Raw genomic sequence first — 17,751 nt, forward strand, 5'->3', positions numbered from 1 at the left:
TTGGGCAGTGTTTCGATCTGCTGTGCATAAGGTCGCTATGAGTTGGTACCGAGTGGATGGCACCTAACAACAACAACAAGGTGGAGGGTTAGAGAAAAAGAGGAAGACCTTCAGCGAGATGGATTGGCAAAGTGGCAGCATCAATGTGCTCAAGTGTGGCAACAATTGTGAGGTTGGTCCAGGACCGGGTAGTGTTTTGTTCTGTTGTGTATAGGGTCACTATGAGTTGGTACTGACTGGATGGCACCTAACAATAACAACAAAGAACCAGGCACTATGCTAATTGAATTGACAAAACTGTGCTTAATCCTCTTCACAGTTCTGAGAAAACTGAGTCTCAGAGAGGCAATGCAACTTTTCCAAGGCCATACCACCTACAAAGTGGCAGAGTTAGGATTCCAATCCAGCACAATCTGATGCAAAAACTCACAAACCTGACTACTCATATCCTACCCCCCTTAGCAGCTGATGAATCTCAGTTATTTCCTAGTTTCTGCCCTTTCTCCTTTGATGTGTGAATTTGGGCTTGAAGAAGCTCTACACTCCCTGTAATCTTAGACTTAAAATATGCCAGCATCTAATATGTACAGTTCTCTGGGTTCATGCATCTCATTATGGAGGCATGTTATGACTTTGAACCAGCATGACTGGTACTGAACAAAACCTGAAAACCTAGGCTAAAATTGAAAAAAAAAAAAAAATCTGTGCAGATTTTGAAACATTCTGGATGATTAGTACATCAATAGCGCTCCCTGCTGACCATGGTTGTGTGTTACACTTTCCTTGACCTTGAGAGGATCGGCCCTGAATTTGCAAGGTTTGTAAGGTAAATACTGTTTTGGTAGGGCAAGTTCAGTTCAAACCCACCAGCAGCTCTCCGAAATCCTATACAGGGTCACTATGAGTCGGAACCAACTCCACAGCATTTAACAATAATCTTGATCTGCCTTCCCCATTTCTATCAATTTCAGAGGCAAAGTCACCGGCATAGGGGAACAACCTTCTCATTGTTCAGAATTGCAGCAATCAGGACACAATGTCGCAGTGACAGGGTGAACAATTGCTGCCCATTTCCAGGATCGCCTGAGATCACCTACCCATTAGGTTATGACAAACTGATCCATCACTTTTTCCTAAAATGCTTTCATTTCTGAAGCTTGTGGCTACAACGATCCTACCCACACAACTTCTGGCCCTAGCCCATGGCTATAGGAAACAGACAAGAATTTAAGCATACACTCATTCATTCAACCACTATTTATTGGGACCTTTTCTGAGAGAGGTTCTTGAGTGGTACAAATGGTTTGCTCTCAGGTACAAACCTAAAGGTTGGCGGGTGAGATACACCCAGTGGTACCACAGGAGAAAGGGCTGGCAATCTATTTCCATTATATTACAACCACTGAAAACCGCGTGGAGTGTAGTCCTACTCTGAAACATGTGAGATCACTATGAATCAGAATCAACTTGTTGCAAAGAGTTTAGTTTTTTTTTTTTTTTCTGAGTTATGGGCTGATGAACAAGTTGTGGTCCCTGCTATAAAGCTTACACTCCAGCAGGGGAAACAGGCTGCCAATTAGCCTAAAACCAATTCACTGTCAATTACAGTAAGTAATACAAGAATGAGTATCTAAGAACATAGGCACTAGGAAGTCCGTGCTTTCTTTGCTTATTGGGTATGTTCCTGGGTATAGCCAAGCTGGAGGAGAGATTGGTCCTGGTGGTCAGGGAGCTTGGGGGGAAAAAAGCCTGGAACCCACCCAGGCAGCCTGAATGGGCTTGCCATGTGGCTAAAGGTGAGCAAGGAAATTGTCAGCTTCATCAGTAGGAATGCTGGTACTACGTGCCATCAAGTCTTCTGACTCATAGCAACCCTGTATAGGGTTTGTGAGGTTGTAAATCTTTACGGGGGCAGAAATGTCATCTTTCTCCCACGGAACAGCTGGTGGGTTGAACTGCTGAGCTTGCGGTTGGAGCACATCATGTAACCCACTACGCTACCAGGGCTCCATATTAGTAGGAATAGATCTCAAGAATGGTGAAGGTATATAAGAGAGAATGTTTGTCATTAACTCAACCATTAAAGAAAATTGAGCTGATGTTAAATGATGAGTGGAAACTAACACCTGAATATCTTAAGGGCTAATTTAAACTCTTTTGAGCAGTAAATGCTGGAGTGGAGAACATTCCGCCTCTCTGCCAATTCTGCATCTTCCCAGAAGTCAAGGATTTTGCAGAAGTTATTTTTCACATTCCCTCTATGACTACGTACAATATAAAGTAACAGCAGAAGGCATAATTGCCAGGATTGTGAGCAGCAGTTGAGCTAATGGACAAAAAACATGAAAAGAAGAGAGAATATTGGTAGCAGCCATACGGTTCCAATGATGAACCATGGCTATAAAAAAATCAAGATATAAAACTTTATCCACTGTATGATGTCAGACACAGGATATAGCGTTGTGGTTGTTGTTAAGTGCCACCGAGTTGGTTCTGACTCATAGCGACTCTGTATAAGTTTTCCAAGGAGCCGCTGGTGAGTTTGAACCACCAACCTTGCAGTTCAAACCAAGTTTACTTCTCCTACAGCACCACACCAGGACGCTCAAATCTTATTCTTCCACATCTAGCACTGTGAGCTAGGGGAATAAAACCAGCAATTACTTAGATGGTTGTGAATAATGCCTGTAAAGTGCTTATCATGGTGCCTGGAATATTCCAGTTACTCAATTCGAACTTTTGAATTGTTCTTTATATTTATTTTTAATATTTATTTTAAATTATTAATGTCTGGGAGAAAATTCACCACATGTAAAAGAAAGAAACTTAAAAGAGATTTTAACTTTCTTCCTTACACTATTCTGTTATTTTCCAATTTGCTAAAATAAGCATATGTTGCTACTAACACCACGATGAAAATTCTACTTTTTAAATAATAATATAAATTTGACTAGTGCACTGTTTCCCAAACTTCCTGAATCGTGTTGTTCAAGACGGGTGGAAAAACACGAGAAAAACACAAATTTCTAAATATTGAATCAGAATCTGCAAGGGATAAGCCTGATAATGAAGTCTTTCAGCGCGCTGGTAACGTAGTGGTTATGATTTGGGCTGCTAACCTCAAGGTCAGCAGTTCGAAACTACCAGCCGTTCCGCGGGAGACTTTCTGCTCCCGTAAAGATTTACATCCTCGGAAACCCTATGCAGAGTCGCTATGAGTTGGAACCAACTCCAGGGCACATAACCACCAGCTCCGCAGATCCAGCTCCGCAGATGATTCTTACCATCATTGGTTTATTGGAAGGGTAGCAGCGATATGGTTGAGAGGGTCTAAGCCTACAAAATCCATTGTTTTTGTTAAGTGCTGGCGAGTCGGTTCCGACTCATAGAGACCCTGTATAGGTTTTTCCAAAGAGCGGTGGATTTGAACCGCCAAACTTGGAAGTTCAAGCCCATCTTGCAGCCCAGTGCTTATCCTACAGCGCCACACCAGGACTCCTACAATGTCCATACAGCCGGCAAACTAGCGATGGCGCGTCCGAAGCCTGCTGGGAATTGTAGTTTTCGTGGGCCAGCCCTTTGCCTATAAGAAAGCCAGCGATGATGCCAAAATCCTCATGCCCCAGAATGCAAAGGTTAGGAGTGACGCAATCTGGAGCGCGCTGAGTATTGAGCGGAGGTTTCGGCCGTTCCCACCGCTACCTTCCTCGCCTCCGAGCTTATCTTCTCAATCGCCGTCGCGGCCCCAGCCCTCTACCCTTTCCCCCATTTCCCTCACCTCTTTGGAACCTGACTCCTCCACCACCTCCTCTGCCTGACTCAGGCCCTCTTGCCCCTAGAAGCAGCTTTATTCGGTCTCTGCCGTGGGCTCGGGGCGCAGCCATGGCTGACGGCGGTGGGGGATCGGGCACGGTGGGCAGTGGCGGAGCGGGCCAGGTCTCGGCTGGGGCAGCATCGGGCGTCACAGGGCCCGGCGGGAGCGGCGGCCCTATCAACCCGGCATCGCTGCCCCCCGGCGACCCGCAGCTCATCGCCCTCATCGTTGAGCAGCTCAAGAGCCGGGGCCTGTTTGACAGCTTCCGCCGGGACTGCCTGGCCGACGTGGACACCAAGGTAGCTGCCGAAACCGCCTGGGAGCCGGGCTGGCGTGAGGCCGCCGAGCTTGCAGTCTTGCTTTTCCAAATCCCCAGACACCCGATTCCATCTAGTCCATTCCGACTCATAGCGAAAACCTGACCTGGAAGGTTTTCAAGGATGTAATCTTTCACGAAAACAGACGACCACGTCTTTCTCTCACCGAGCTGCTGGTGGGTTCGAACCGCGAATCCTTGGCTTAAACTGGAGTGCTTAATCACTGTGCCACTAGGGTTTCTTTGCTTTTCAAAGTAGAGACAAAAATGCAAAAAATTGAATCTCAGCCGTGAAGTATTAGACCACTTGGGGCAGTACAGAGCTTTCTTACTCTTGCCTGTGTGGATTCCACTCTGAGCGCATTATGTTGTTTTTAAGTGCCTTCCAGGAGGAGCAACCTTACAGCTCAAACGGACTTTGCAGTCCAACGTGTTAACCCACAGTGCCACACCAGGCGCTTATTTGAGAATCCCATGCCATAGGGGCAACCCCCAGTAAATTGCTCACTATAGCTGTAAGATTTAATCTACTCGCTTCTTTGAACTCTGGAGGGATCAGTACTAGTTTTAGAACCCAAACTCTGTCATTCTCAAGATGGGACTCTTTACACCCTTCAATAACACCCTTCAATAACAAACCTCAAATCTGTTTCCAACAGTGGAGAAAAGCCAGGTAGGTAAGTAAGAATGCCGTAGAATTTCCAATTCTCTTTGCCTCACTGAAGTTTTCTTCCAATACTGATGCCACGTTCTTCTTAACATAATCCTGCTTCTCAGATTATTTGCTCAGCATACAAATTGAGTAACTATGGTGAAAGGATACAACCCTGGCAGACCTTTCCTAATTTTAAACTATTCAGTGTCCCCTTGTTCTGTTTGTCTGTGTACAGGTTCTTCATGAGCAGAGTTAATATTCTGAAATTCCCATTCTTCACAATGTTATCCATAGCTTGTCATGATCCACACAGTCTAAAGCCATTGTGTAGTCAATAAAGCACAAGTAAACATCTTTCTGATACTCTTCTTTCAGCCAAGCTTCATCTGACGCCAGCAAAGATTCCTCTAGTTCTACATCCTCTTCTGAATCAGGCTTCAATTTCTAACACCTCCTTGTAGATGAACTGCTGCAGCCGTTTTTGAATTATCTTGAGTAAGAATGTACTTGCATATGATATTAATGATATTGTTCGATGATTTCTAGATTCTGTTGGGTCACCTTTGTTTGTTGGCCAGGTAGCAATTTTCCAAATTTCTTGGCATAGACGAGTGAGCACCTCCAGCACTGAATCAGTTTGTTGAATATTCCAGTTTTATTCCATCATTTTCCAGAGCCTTGTTTTTCCCCAGTGCCTTAAGTATAGCTTGGACTACTTCCTTCAATACCATTGGTTCCTGATTATATACTGCCTCTTGGACTGGTTAGAATGTCGGCCAATTCTTTTTGGTACAGTGACTCTCTGTATTCCTTCCAACTTCTTTTGATATTTCCTGCATCATAGGACAATATTGACTGATAAACAATATATCTAGTAAGTTCTGCATACTGTTTTATGCCTTTGAGATTTAAAAAAAAAAAGTTAGAAGTGATAGCCTCGAAACAAGGTATTTGATTTTCTTTATTTAAGGAGTCCAAATACTACATCAGCTGTCCACTTTCAGCTAATTTAAAAGGACTCTAAATGATCTCTACTTCCCATCAACAAATTCCTCATTCATTTCTTATGATTAAGTTTTATGGGGCTTAATCAATGTTGTACATGCATGGGAGGTTTTTTTTTAATGAATCAGAATGTTGAGAAGCTATCTGGAAGTAGGATTGAAAAGCAACCACGTAAGTTGTTGGGTGCTGTTGAGTGAATTCCAACTCACAGCATTCCCAGGTGACCAAGCAGAACTGCCCCATAAGCCTATAGTGCAGTAGTTCAGCATAGAGCTGCTAACTGAAAGGTCAGCAGTTCCAACCTATTAGCTGCTCTGGGAGAAAGATTGTAGCAGTTTGTTTCTATAAAGGGGATCTTATGGTTCTACTCTGTCCAATAGAATTGTTAGAGGGTCACTCTGTTGGAGTCTACTTAATGGCACTGGATAATCTCTACAGAAACAGACTGTTGTTGTTAAGTGCTGTCCAGTTGGTTCTAACACATAGTGACCCTGTATAGGGAACATAGTATCAGGTCTTTATCTCATAGAGCTGCTGAGTGAGTTTGAACTGCCAACCCTCAGGTTAGCAGCCAAGCACTGAGCACTTAACCATTGTGCCACCTGGACTCATCATAACCCCTTTTGCCTCTTTAATTGTGTCTTTTAGTAGTGACCAGGGTTGTTTTTTTAAAAATTCTTGAGGACAGTGTTTTCAAGCATATCTTACCAGAGACCTTTGTTTAACTCTGTATTCTCAAAAGTGTGGTCCCTGGGTCAGCAGCATGTCTTGGGTCAGGCACATCTTAGTCCTCAAGCTGACATCTTTGCTCTTCAACACTTTATAAAGATCTTGTGCAGCAGATTTGCCTAATGCAATATGTCATCTGATTTCTTGACTACTGCTTCCATGAGTGTTGATAGTTGATTCAAGAAGAATGAAGTCCTTGACAACTTCAATTGTTTCTCCATTTATAAGAATGTTGTTTATTGATCCAGTGGTAAGAGTATTTTGTTTCCTTTACATTGAGATGCAATCCATACCGAAGGCTGTGCTCTTTGATCTTCATCAGTAAATATTTTAAGTCTTCTTCACTTTCAGCAAGCAAGGTTGTATCATCTGCATATCACAGGTTTTTAATGAGTCTTTCTCCAATCCTGATGCCACATATTTCTTCATAGAACCCAGCTTCTCAGATTATTTGCTCAGCGTACAGATTGACGAAGTATGGTGAAAGAATACAACCCTGTTGCACACCTGTCTTAGTTTTAAACCATTCAGTGTTCCCATGTTCTGTTTGAATAACTGCCTCTTGGTCCATGTACAGATTCCTCATGAGCACAATTAGATCCCCCTTTAAGACTAATGAAGTGTGTTGTTGTTAAGTGCCATTGAGTTGATTTTGACCCATAGCGACACTGTATAGGGTTTCCAAGGAGCAGCTGGTGAGCTTGAACTGCCGATCTTGCAGTTAAAACAACTTTGCAGTCCAGCACATTAACCCACAGCGCCACATCAGGGGAGTGTATTGTTGTCTGTAATTTACTTTGCCATTCATCCAAAGTACATATAAATAAACAAATAGAATGAATTGATGGGTACTGAAAGAGGATTGGAGTCCTGGTATGGTGCTATCATAATGCGCTGGATCACAAGGTCAGTTTGAACCACAAGATGAGCAGTTCAAACTCACCAGCCGCTCCTTGGAAACCCTATACAAGGTCGCTTATGAGTCGGAACCAAATCCATAGCTCTTAACAACAACAAAAGGTGATTATTGTTGTTGTTAGGTGCTGTCAAGTTGGTTCTGACTCATAGTGACCCTGTATAGAGTTTCTAAGGCTGTAAAAGAGCAGAAAGTCTCATCTTTCTCCCACAGAGTTGCCCGTGGGGTTGAATTGCCAGTCTTGTGGTTCTCAGTCTAGTGCTTACCTACAGAGCCATCACACTCCCAAAAGATGATTGTTGTTGTTGTAAAGTACCCTGGAGTTGGTTCCAATTCATAGCAACCCTGTACAGGGTTTACTAGAAGCAGCTGGTGGGTTTGAACCTCTGACCTTTCAGTTAGCAGTCCAGTGCTTATCCTCTAGCACCACAAACGAGGCTTAGATGGATAGATATGCGAGAAAGCACCTCTAGCAAAATGTTATTGGTAGACACATAGATGCTTCCAATTCATGAGCTGAAGAAATAGTTCTATATTGTCAGGTCTGCTGAAGGATTGCAAGTAGCATTTGCTTTCCTTTGTTCTTTTTCAGTAAACAGTTTCTATCATCTCATCTGAAACTGGGTGAGCTGTTTTGAGTAGTAGACGATAATGGCATCAGGATTCGTGGTTACAAGTAACACACATCTAATTCTAACTCCTTTAAGCTAAGTGGGGATTCTGTTGACGCCTGACACTCCAGGGAAGGATTGAGTGGACAAACTGTACGAGAAGGAGAGGGAGGATGTGTTGACAACCAGGGATTCCCTAGCACAGCTCTCTCTTTCCAACCTGCTCTTAGACAGGATCCTGCCACCGCAGTGTGGAGTCCTCCATCTTTCCCTTGCTCTACTCCAGCTGTGAGGATCTTTGGGAACTCTGCTTGTAAGCTACTCCCCTACCTTTGTGGGAGAAGAAGACAGTTACTAGGACAAAGGAGTCCTTACTGTAAATGTTACTTCTCACCCTCCTCCAGCCTTCCTCATTTCCAGTTTAGTGGAGAGTCTTTAGGTTTGTGAGTCTGCTTTCTTGACATTTTAAGAGTCCACTTATGGAAAAAGGAGCTCTGGTAGTGTAGTGGTTACGAGCTGGGCTGCTAACCTCAAGGTCAGCAGTTTGAAACTACCAGCTGTTCTGTGGGAGAAAGATGAGCCTTTCTGCTCCTGTAAAGATTTACAGCCTCGGAAACCCTGTACAGGGTCTCTATGAGTCAGAACTGACTCCATAGCACATCACCACCACCACCACTCATGGTGTAGGGCCTACTGATGGTTTTGATGATTTCATTTGCCTGATGAATTAGCACTTTTACCACAGTAATGCTGCATATGAAACCAAACCTCAGTGACTTATAACAGTAAGCATTTGTACTTGTTTATGCTGAGAGGTGGAGTCTTGGTATGGCACCCTAGGTAGGATAAGCACTTGACCTCAACAGCAAGGTCCGTGGGTGGTTCAAATGCACCAGCCCCTCCTTGGAAACAGGGACGCTGCTATGAGTCGGCATCCACTCGATGGCACTTAACAACAACAATGCTGTGAGGCAGAGCTTCGAACCAGTTCGAAACGCTTCAATTGTGACCAAGAGAACGTACATGCTACATAATAACCAAATCTCTTGGGTTTGGGATTTTAACCCAAATAGGAAATTGACAAGGAGTCTTGGTGGTGCCGTGGTTAAAGCACTTGGCTGTAAATTAAAGGATGGCAGTTCAAACCCGCCAGCTGCTCTGCCGGAGAAAGATGTGACCATCTGCTTCTCTAAAGATTTATAGCCTTAGAAACCCTGTGTAGCAGTTCTATTCTGTGTATATGGTTTTTGACTTGATGTCTGTGAGTTTGGTTTATTTAGGAAGTAGCAATGCCCTGCTCAAAGATGGCCACCAACTACATTGCTTTGAATGTGCGTCTACTGCCATCTTTGAGTGGGGCACCGATACCTGTTTCCTGTTGTTGTTTGGTGCCCCTGAGTCTGTGTCTAGTCACAGACTAAAACACTGCCCAGTCCTGCGCCATCCTCACAATTGCCATGTTTGAGCCCATTGTTGAAGCTTCTATGTCATTGAGAGCCTTCCTCTTTTTTGCTGATTCTTTACCAAACATAATGTCCTTTTCCAGAGGTTGGTCCCTCTTGACCACCTGTCCAAAGCACATGTGTCTTTGCATCTTCCCTTCTAAGGAGCGCTCTGACTATACTTCTTCCAAGACAGATTTGTTTGTTCTCTGGCAGTCCATGGTACTTTTCAATATTCTTTGCCAACACCCTAATTCAAATGCATCAATTCTTCTTCAGTCTTCTTATTCATTGTTCAGCTTTTCCACACATGTGAGGTGATTAAAAATATCATGGCTAGGGTCAGGCATACTTTAGTCCACAAAGTGACTTCTTTGCTTTTTAATACTTTCAAGAGGTCTTTTGCAGCAGACTGGCGCAGTGCAATACATTCTTTGATTTCTTTATTGCTGCTTTTGTGAGCATTAATTATGGATCTAAGTAAAATGAAAGCTTGGAAAACTTCAATATGTTCTCCATTTGTCATGACAGTATCTATTGATCCAATTGTGAGGATTTTTGTTTTCTTTACATTGAGTTGTAATACATACTGAAGGCTGTAGTCTTTAATTTTTTTCTTCTATAAATGCTTCAAGTTCTCTGCACTTTCAGCAAGCAAGATTGTGTCTGCTTCCTGTTGTTGTTGTTGTTGTCAGGTGCCATCGAGTCAGAACCGACTCATAGTGACCCCATGCACAGCAGAACGAAACAGTGTCCGATCCTGGGCCAATCTCACTACCGCTGCCACACTTGAGTCCATCAATGATGCCACCTGGCCAATCCATCTCGTTAGGGGTCTTCCTCTTTTTCTCTGACCCTCTACCTTACCCAGCATAACATCCTTCTCCAGCGACTCTTTCCTCCGGACAATATGTCCAAAGTATGAGAGACGAAGCTTAGCCATCCTGGCCTCCAAGGAGCACTCTGGCTGCACGTCTTCCAAAACAGATCTATTGGTTCTTTTGGCAGTCCATGGCACTTTCAGTATTCTCCTCCAACACCACAACTCAAAGGCATCAATTCTTCTACGATCTTCCTTATTCACTGTCCAGCTTTCGCATCCATATGAGGCTATTGAAAACACCATGGCCTGGGTCAGGTGCACCTTAGTCCTCAAGCTGACATCTCTGCTCTTCAACACTTTAAAAAGTTCCTGTGCAGCAGATTTGCCCAATGCAATACATCGTCTGATCTCTTGACTGCTGCTTCCGCGAGTGTTGATAGTTGATCCAAGAAGAATGAAGTCCTTGACAACTTCAATCTTTTCTCCATTGGTAAGAATGTTCCTACTCAGGTCAAAATCCCACATGTAGGAGATTTGGTTGCTGTGTAACATGTCTGTCTGTTCTGTGAACAATTTGGAACCATGTGCTCAAGCTGCGGGTCAGCTTAGGCTTCAGCTGGTGACTGACTCCCTGCTAGGTTACTTGGACTTGGATCCAGGCTGTAGATTGCATTTATGTCTGCTACACCTATACTCACGAGCTCAGGTAGCGTAGTAGTTACGAATTGGGCTGCAAACCTCAAGGTCAGCAGTTTGAAACTACCAGCCAGCTGTTCCGCGGGAGAAAGATGAGGCATTCTGCTCCCGTAAAGATTTATAGCCTCAGAAACCCTGTACAGGGTCGCTATGAGTTGGAACCGACTCCACAGTACATAACCACCACACCTATACTCATTTCAGATCCCAGGCTTGAAGGGTCGTTGACTCCCATGGACATGCCCTTCCAGAGGAGCACAAGAGCTAGACATACGGCACAAGCATATTTAAGGCCTTGTGTCACTAACATTCCACTGGCCAAAGCAAGTCACAAGCTCAACAGTATTGGGAGGGAGAAGCATGTTCTCTCTGCCCACTATGGGAGGGCGAGCAGCATAAAGTGCCAGCCAGCAGTCCACTCTCTTTACCACCTGGTTTGAAGGAGAGGAGAGTCACTGATAGAGCCAGAAAATCTTTGGCTCAGGACATGTATTCCCGTGTTCACCAAGTCACTTCTAATTCAGTTCTTCTGATATTAGAAGGGTCTAGAACATTAGCCACCAGTAAGTGCCTCTCAAACAGAGAATGCTCTCTTTTGGACTTAGGTCTTGCTCTTCACAGCCCTTCCTGGTGCTTCTTAGGCTTTGCTGTAAGTGTTATGCTCAGGTGTGGGTGGCCCCTCACTTTATTATACAGATAGGCTCTCCTGGGACCCGTTTGGTGCTGAGAACCCATATAAGGTAAGGTAAGAGGGTTGTTGTTGTTGTTGTTATGTGCCATTGAGTCGGTTCCGACCCATAGCGACCCTGTACAGGGTTTCCGAGGGTGTAAATCTTTACGGGAGTAGAAAGCCTCATCTTTCTCCCGCGGAGCAGCTGGTAGTTTCGAACCGCTGACCTTAAGGTTCGCAGCCCGATTCGTAACCACTACGCTACCAGAGCTCCTTTAAGTAACATTTCAGTTTCGCAGGTGGAAGTGACAGGCTCAGAACGTGAGCAACTTGTAGAAAGCACAATAGTTAGTAAGCAGTGGAGCTGGGACAAGAGCCTGGTCCCTTTGATTCAGAAGCAGCCTAGGTCTGACCTTGGCTTTGTCACACTTTTAGCCATGTGAGCAAGTAATTTCCTCCCTAAGCCGACATTTCTCATCTGTGACGTGGGGCAGGAAGGAGAGAATGTGAGTAAAGCCTCCGGCCTTGTGCTCACTATAACGCAGTTTGTCCAACAGTAACTGTGAATGCTGTGATCCCTCCGTGTGCTGTATCTTCAGTTAGACATGAAAGTATGCATGTCTTTGGAAGACAGTGTGCTGAATGACTTCTCACTTGCCCCCTTTCTTCTTAATATTTTAGCCAGCTTACCAAAACCTGAGGCAGAAAGTGGACAATTTTGTGTCGACACACCTGGACAAGCAGGAATGGAACCCCACGATGAACAAGAACCAGTTGCGAAATGGTCTGAGGCAGAGTGTGGTTCAGTAAGTAAGCGGACTTAGAGTGGAAGGGCAGTGATCTGAAGGTGAGGCTCAAGAAGGCTCATCTAAGGCCTTGGGTAATCAATCAAGGTGGTAGCTGTTGTTGTTGTTGTTAAGTGCTGTCAAGTCGGTTCCGACTCATAGCGACCCTGTACAGGGTTTCCGAGGGTGTAAATCTTTACGGGAGTAGAAAGCCTCATCTTTCTCCCGCGGAGTGGCTGGTAGTTTCGAATGCTGACCTTAAGGTTCGCAGCCCAATTCGTAACCACTACGCTACCAGTAGCTGTTGTTAGGTGCCATCAAGTCAGTTCTGACTCACAGCGACTCTTATGCACAACAGAGTGAAACACTGCCCCGCCCATACCATCCTCACAGCTATTACTGTGCTTGAGCCCATTGCTGCTGCCACAGTCCCAATCCATCTCATTGGGGCTCTTCCTCTTTTTTGCTGACACTTCACCTTACCAAGCATGATGCTCATCTCCAGGGACTGATCCCTCCTGATAATATATCTGAGGTATGCGAGGCAAAGCTGTTAGTCAAGGTTGTTGTTGTTAAGTACCATGGAGTACAGGGTTTCTGAGGTTGTAAATCTTTACGGGAGCAGAAAGCCTCATCTTTCTCCCGCAGAACAGCTGGTAGTTTCGAACTGCCGACCTTGAGGTTAGCAGCCTGATTCGTAACCACTGTGCTACCAGAGCTCCTTGTTAGTCAAGGTGGTAGTGCTGTATATCAAGAGATCGCATAGGAGTGGTAGGAATCTGCCCTTTATTAACACAAGGTTAAAGCAATCAATAAGCACAGTGTTCAACTGAGATTCTTGCTCTTTTGTCGAGCCTCAGTAGACCTCTTGCCCACATTTCTGTGGGGTGCCTTTAAAAATGACCCAAATTGCTCTCTGGCATTTTCAGTGTAGTTGGAACATACAGATATTGAGAGTTATGTAAAATATCATTGTTGGATACTTGGCACAGTGGACCATGGGATCTTTTGTCCTAAGAGAAGAGTGGTTTCTCCTGATTTGTCCAGAGTCGGTGGCACTTACTGTTCACACTTGTGTTTAGGCCTTCCTGGTCCACTGAATGCTCCTGGGATAAAAGCACCTGAAGCCTCCCTCTTGGAGAATAGAAAAGTTGGGGAAATTATGCCAAGATTGAAAAACGCTGTATGGTGTAAGATTCCATTCCCAGTCATGAAATAGCACCTAATGGAGAGGGGGAACAGACTAGAGGGTGCCAAGGCATCAGAATGTGGGAGGAGGTGGTGGTGACTGTAGGAGTAGCAAGGGGGAGCCTTGTGATGATGGTACAATGAAGTGTCTTGGTTATTGTGTAATAAAGTGCATAGAGCCACACACACAAGTCCATGAAATCTAGGTAAGGTCTGTGGGTGGTACCAATGTCATATTGATCTAGTTTTGATATTGTACTATTGTTAATGCTACGTGCAAACATGAAGGGTAGCTGGGAGAAGCAGGCCTGGGTCTTCCTGTGAATCTATCATTATTTGAAAATAAGTTTTAAAATAAGAGAACACTTTTCACTAACAAGCTAGAAGTTTCATTATGCCTTATGGTTACCAAATCTAAACCTTTTTATATAAAGAAAGCTAACATCTGGAAAGCTCTCTGAGATGATCTCAACAGATGCCGGTGCCTGTCATTCGGGAGCTATTACCTGGTCAGAAACTTGCTGTTTCTTTAGGGAGCAGACTGGTGGCACAGTGGTCTTTCAGAAAGAAGGGGGCAGTGGCTCCTACTTACGGGCAGCTAACTCCATGCCCGGCTCTGCTCCTGTGTGTCTTCTTGTTCACTCTCCCAGCAAGCCTATTTTTATAACTGAAGTAGCAGATAAGGTGGTCTAGCCTGACTTCAAAAGCATTGGCCAGTGTGTTAGGAGACTATCTCAAAATTGAACATTTGAAGGGTGCTGTCCATGGCATGCTGACTGTCAACATGGCTGTAACTGAGCAAGATGCCATTCTAGGGGTAGTGTGTGGTGTTTCATGTCACATAGCTTCACTGTCTTATGGAAAGGAACACAGAAATGTGCACAAAAGTGCGTTATGACCATTAGTGAGCATCCCTGTGATCACCACCCAGAAGTAACGGGGTTTCGAAGTGTTCATGGGGAAAAATTCCATGATCTTTCATTCCATTTTTCTAGGAACTGTTTGAAGTCCCCTCATAGAAGCACCTTTCAACCCCCTGGCTCTGCTTCCACCCTTTCTTGGACATTCCTTTCTTCTCTCAGAGGTTTCACAGACTCCTGACTTTCATGTTAATCACTGCCTTGCTTTTCTTCGCAGTTTTAACACTCATATGCATTTTTCCTGCTTTTTTTATTTGATCTAGATGAAAAATAACATAACCTCTGAAGTCACTCATTTAGATTTAATGCTGGCTACTTCTTTATGGCTCTTGTGGATAGTTTTAGGAAGTTGCCTAAGGAAGATCTGCTACATGAGCCTAAGGTGCTCTCCCAAGATGAGCCGCAGGTCCTTGGGGCAGGACTCACTGTGTGGTCCACTTCTACATTTTCCACTTCTACAGTTTCCTTGGCTTAACTTCACACCTGCTAGATTGTTAATTACGACAGATAATTCTCTTCATTGCCTGATACTTGTCCATTTCATCTCCTGTTTTTAGGTTTCTGATAAGATTTCACCTTTCCCCAAAACACTTTTCTTTTAAAATCTCCAAGAACGGGATCTGCGCTGTCTTAGTTTGTTGTTCTCCCATCAGACTTTTATTTCCAGTAAACACCCCATGAGGAGGAAGCCTGGTGTAATTGGAAAGGTATTGGCTTAGTGATCGAAGAGCCTTGGCTCAACTTCACAACTGACCCAAGGCCTACTACTGCCTTCCCTGGGGCTCCCATTCCTGGTCATATGGGTGGACAGGTCTAATGCACGGGCTATCTGAAGCCGTTCCTGTAAATATGCTAATAGCTGTGTGTTTACTTTAGGGCTTCCTGTTGATATGCTGGTCTTCCCCACTGACTCCTGGTTTAAGGCCTGTTTCCCATCTTCCTGTCACTGGGTGTCTTCACACATTTGTTTCCTTTGCTCTCCCCGCACAGAAACAGGATCTGTTTCACCCAAGGAAAGGCTGCAGTGACCTAAGGGTTCCAATAAGTAAAACCTGCTCATATGCTTGTGATGACATTTGAATGTTTTCATCCTGAGAAGAAAACTTGAGCTTGCAGTTTGAGCCAGCCTGCATGAGCTACCTTCCAAATTTTTCAAATGTGATATACTTCTTGTCACCATAGTCTTCCTCACTACCTCTTCCCAAGTATTTGAATACAGGCATTCACTAATTTTTAGTCAAAATTTATTTTAGCCCCTTAGTAGCTTAGGGCTAATTTGGACCAGATTGTGAATTGAGAAACATAGGTACTTGCTGCTTGTGAATTGCTCTTCAAAAGTGAAACCAAAGTGCCTTGAACTATGTGTAGTAAAGAGATTGCCCTTTGAAAGAACCCCCTCGGAATGCTGGGCCAGGGGGGTCATTCATTGGGTCTTCACATGACACTGTTTGGGGCTAAAAATGAGTTTCAAAGGAACCAGTAACTGACTGGTGTTTGTCTCTACAAGGTCAGGGATGCTGGAAGCCGGAGTGGACAGAATAATTTCCCAGGTCGTGGATCCAAAACTAAACCACATCTTCAGGCCACAGATAGAACGAGCAATCCATGAGTTCCTGGCAGCCAAGAAAAAAGAAGCCGCACCAGCCCCGCCTCCAGAGCCTGAGCGCCAGGAGCCTGCAGCCCCGCCCCAGGATGCGCCCTAAGGTTTGCTATCCAGACCATCTTCTATGCTGGTCTCTGCTCTGGCTGATAGTGCCAGGGACATGGACAGAGAGGTAGTCAGCCGCTGTGGGGACCACAGGTCTCCCCAAGTCTAAAGAGTATTGACTGCAGGTAGATTTCATGTACTGTCACGAGTCAGTTTCTACTGAGAAGTAATTAGTAGCATTTTCCTGTGTCACAGTGAGTAGGATTTTCTGTGCCTCCAGAGTGAAACACTTAAGCTATGAATAGATACTTCATTAGAACCCAACTGGGATGGTTGTTGTGCATGAGGAGAGCACAAATGAAGTTCTTGGCTTTCTGAAATTGTTTAAATGAGTCTCTTCCCTGGACATACATTAACTTGAGTTTGTAATTTTCATGTGAAGTCAAGGACCTCCTTGTGTTTGGGAGAAGGGCTTTGGTTTACCAGTGTCTGTCTATTATCATGGCCTGCTCCATCAAGAGCACTCCTGTTTTTACTAAATGTGGGATTCAGCTTCATTTTAAGAATCAGACACATGCTTGGTTTGGGAAACATTAGTGAGAAATATGAGCAGTGATCAACAAGGATGCAGGCAACTGTTTTTCTTGGCCATGATTGGTAACAATGCCAAAACACTTAAAAGCCATTGCTGGCGAGTTGGTTCCAACTCATAGTGACCCTGTAGAAGAGAGTAGAGCGGCTCCACTGGATTTCCAAGACTGGAAATATGTATGGGAGAAGACAGCCTTATCGTTTTCTCACATAGTGAGATTTGAACCACTTACCTTATAGTTAGCGATCCAGCACTTACCCCACTCTGCCACCAGGGCTCCTTTTGCTGACCATCAGCTGATGCCTTAGTGATTCTGCCCTTGCTGCTCTCTTTTTCAGGTTCTTTAAGGACTCTGCTTTTCTTAGTCAGTCAGATAAGGGCAGTGTGAATTGGCTCCATGGCACCTTGAACATCTGCAAATAAACCATGCCAGAGCCTGGGACTTGGGAGGGCTCTCCCTACAGAGTGATTGCCTTCGTGTACCTGTGGGAGAAGACCTCGAGTCGGCTACAGAGTGCTAAGCGTTCATTTTCAGTCTGTCTTCCTCATATAATTCTAAATCCTTTAAGACTATAAAATTACCCAAATGTAGACTCTTACCCCAAAGTTACATTTTTATATTATCTTTTATTTTTAGAGTATGCCTGACATCTGTTAAAAGCTCCTTAGTAATGAAGAAATGACTTCCGCTGCATATGAGTACAGCTTCCGAATGAAGAAGTCCACTGACTGCAAGATTCCAACTTTAACTATGGGGCGGTGTCACATCTACCAGGGAGCAAGTCTGGCCGTGGGAAATGGACTGGGGACCCCTGCACTATGTTGCCATTTGGTTAGCCTGTTCATGGGGTGACACCCAGGTGACACTACTAAGAGAACACACTACAGCAATATGGACGTGTCCTGAAACACATTTTCATACTTGAACTTGGAGCCTACGT

At 44.4% G+C, this 17,751-nt stretch overlaps 1 protein-coding gene across 1 annotated transcript; it reads left to right on the forward strand.

Moving 5' to 3' along the window:
* Positions 1 to 3,882: 3,882 nt before the first annotated feature.
* On the forward strand, positions 3,883 to 16,273 carry LOC102842232 (biorientation of chromosomes in cell division protein 1-like). Its single transcript, XM_006864800.1, has 3 exons — positions 3,883 to 4,113; positions 12,359 to 12,483; positions 16,078 to 16,273. The coding sequence occupies exons 1-3, from the start codon at positions 3,883 to 3,885 to the stop codon at positions 16,271 to 16,273; spliced, it is 552 nt and encodes a 183-aa protein (XP_006864862.1).
* The last annotated feature ends 1,478 nt before the right edge of the window (positions 16,274 to 17,751 follow it).

The sequence above is a fragment of the Chrysochloris asiatica genome, unplaced genomic scaffold (assembly GCF_000296735.1).
Source record: "Chrysochloris asiatica unplaced genomic scaffold, ChrAsi1.0 scaffold00071, whole genome shotgun sequence".
Taxonomy (NCBI): Eukaryota; Metazoa; Chordata; class Mammalia; order Afrosoricida; family Chrysochloridae; genus Chrysochloris; species Chrysochloris asiatica.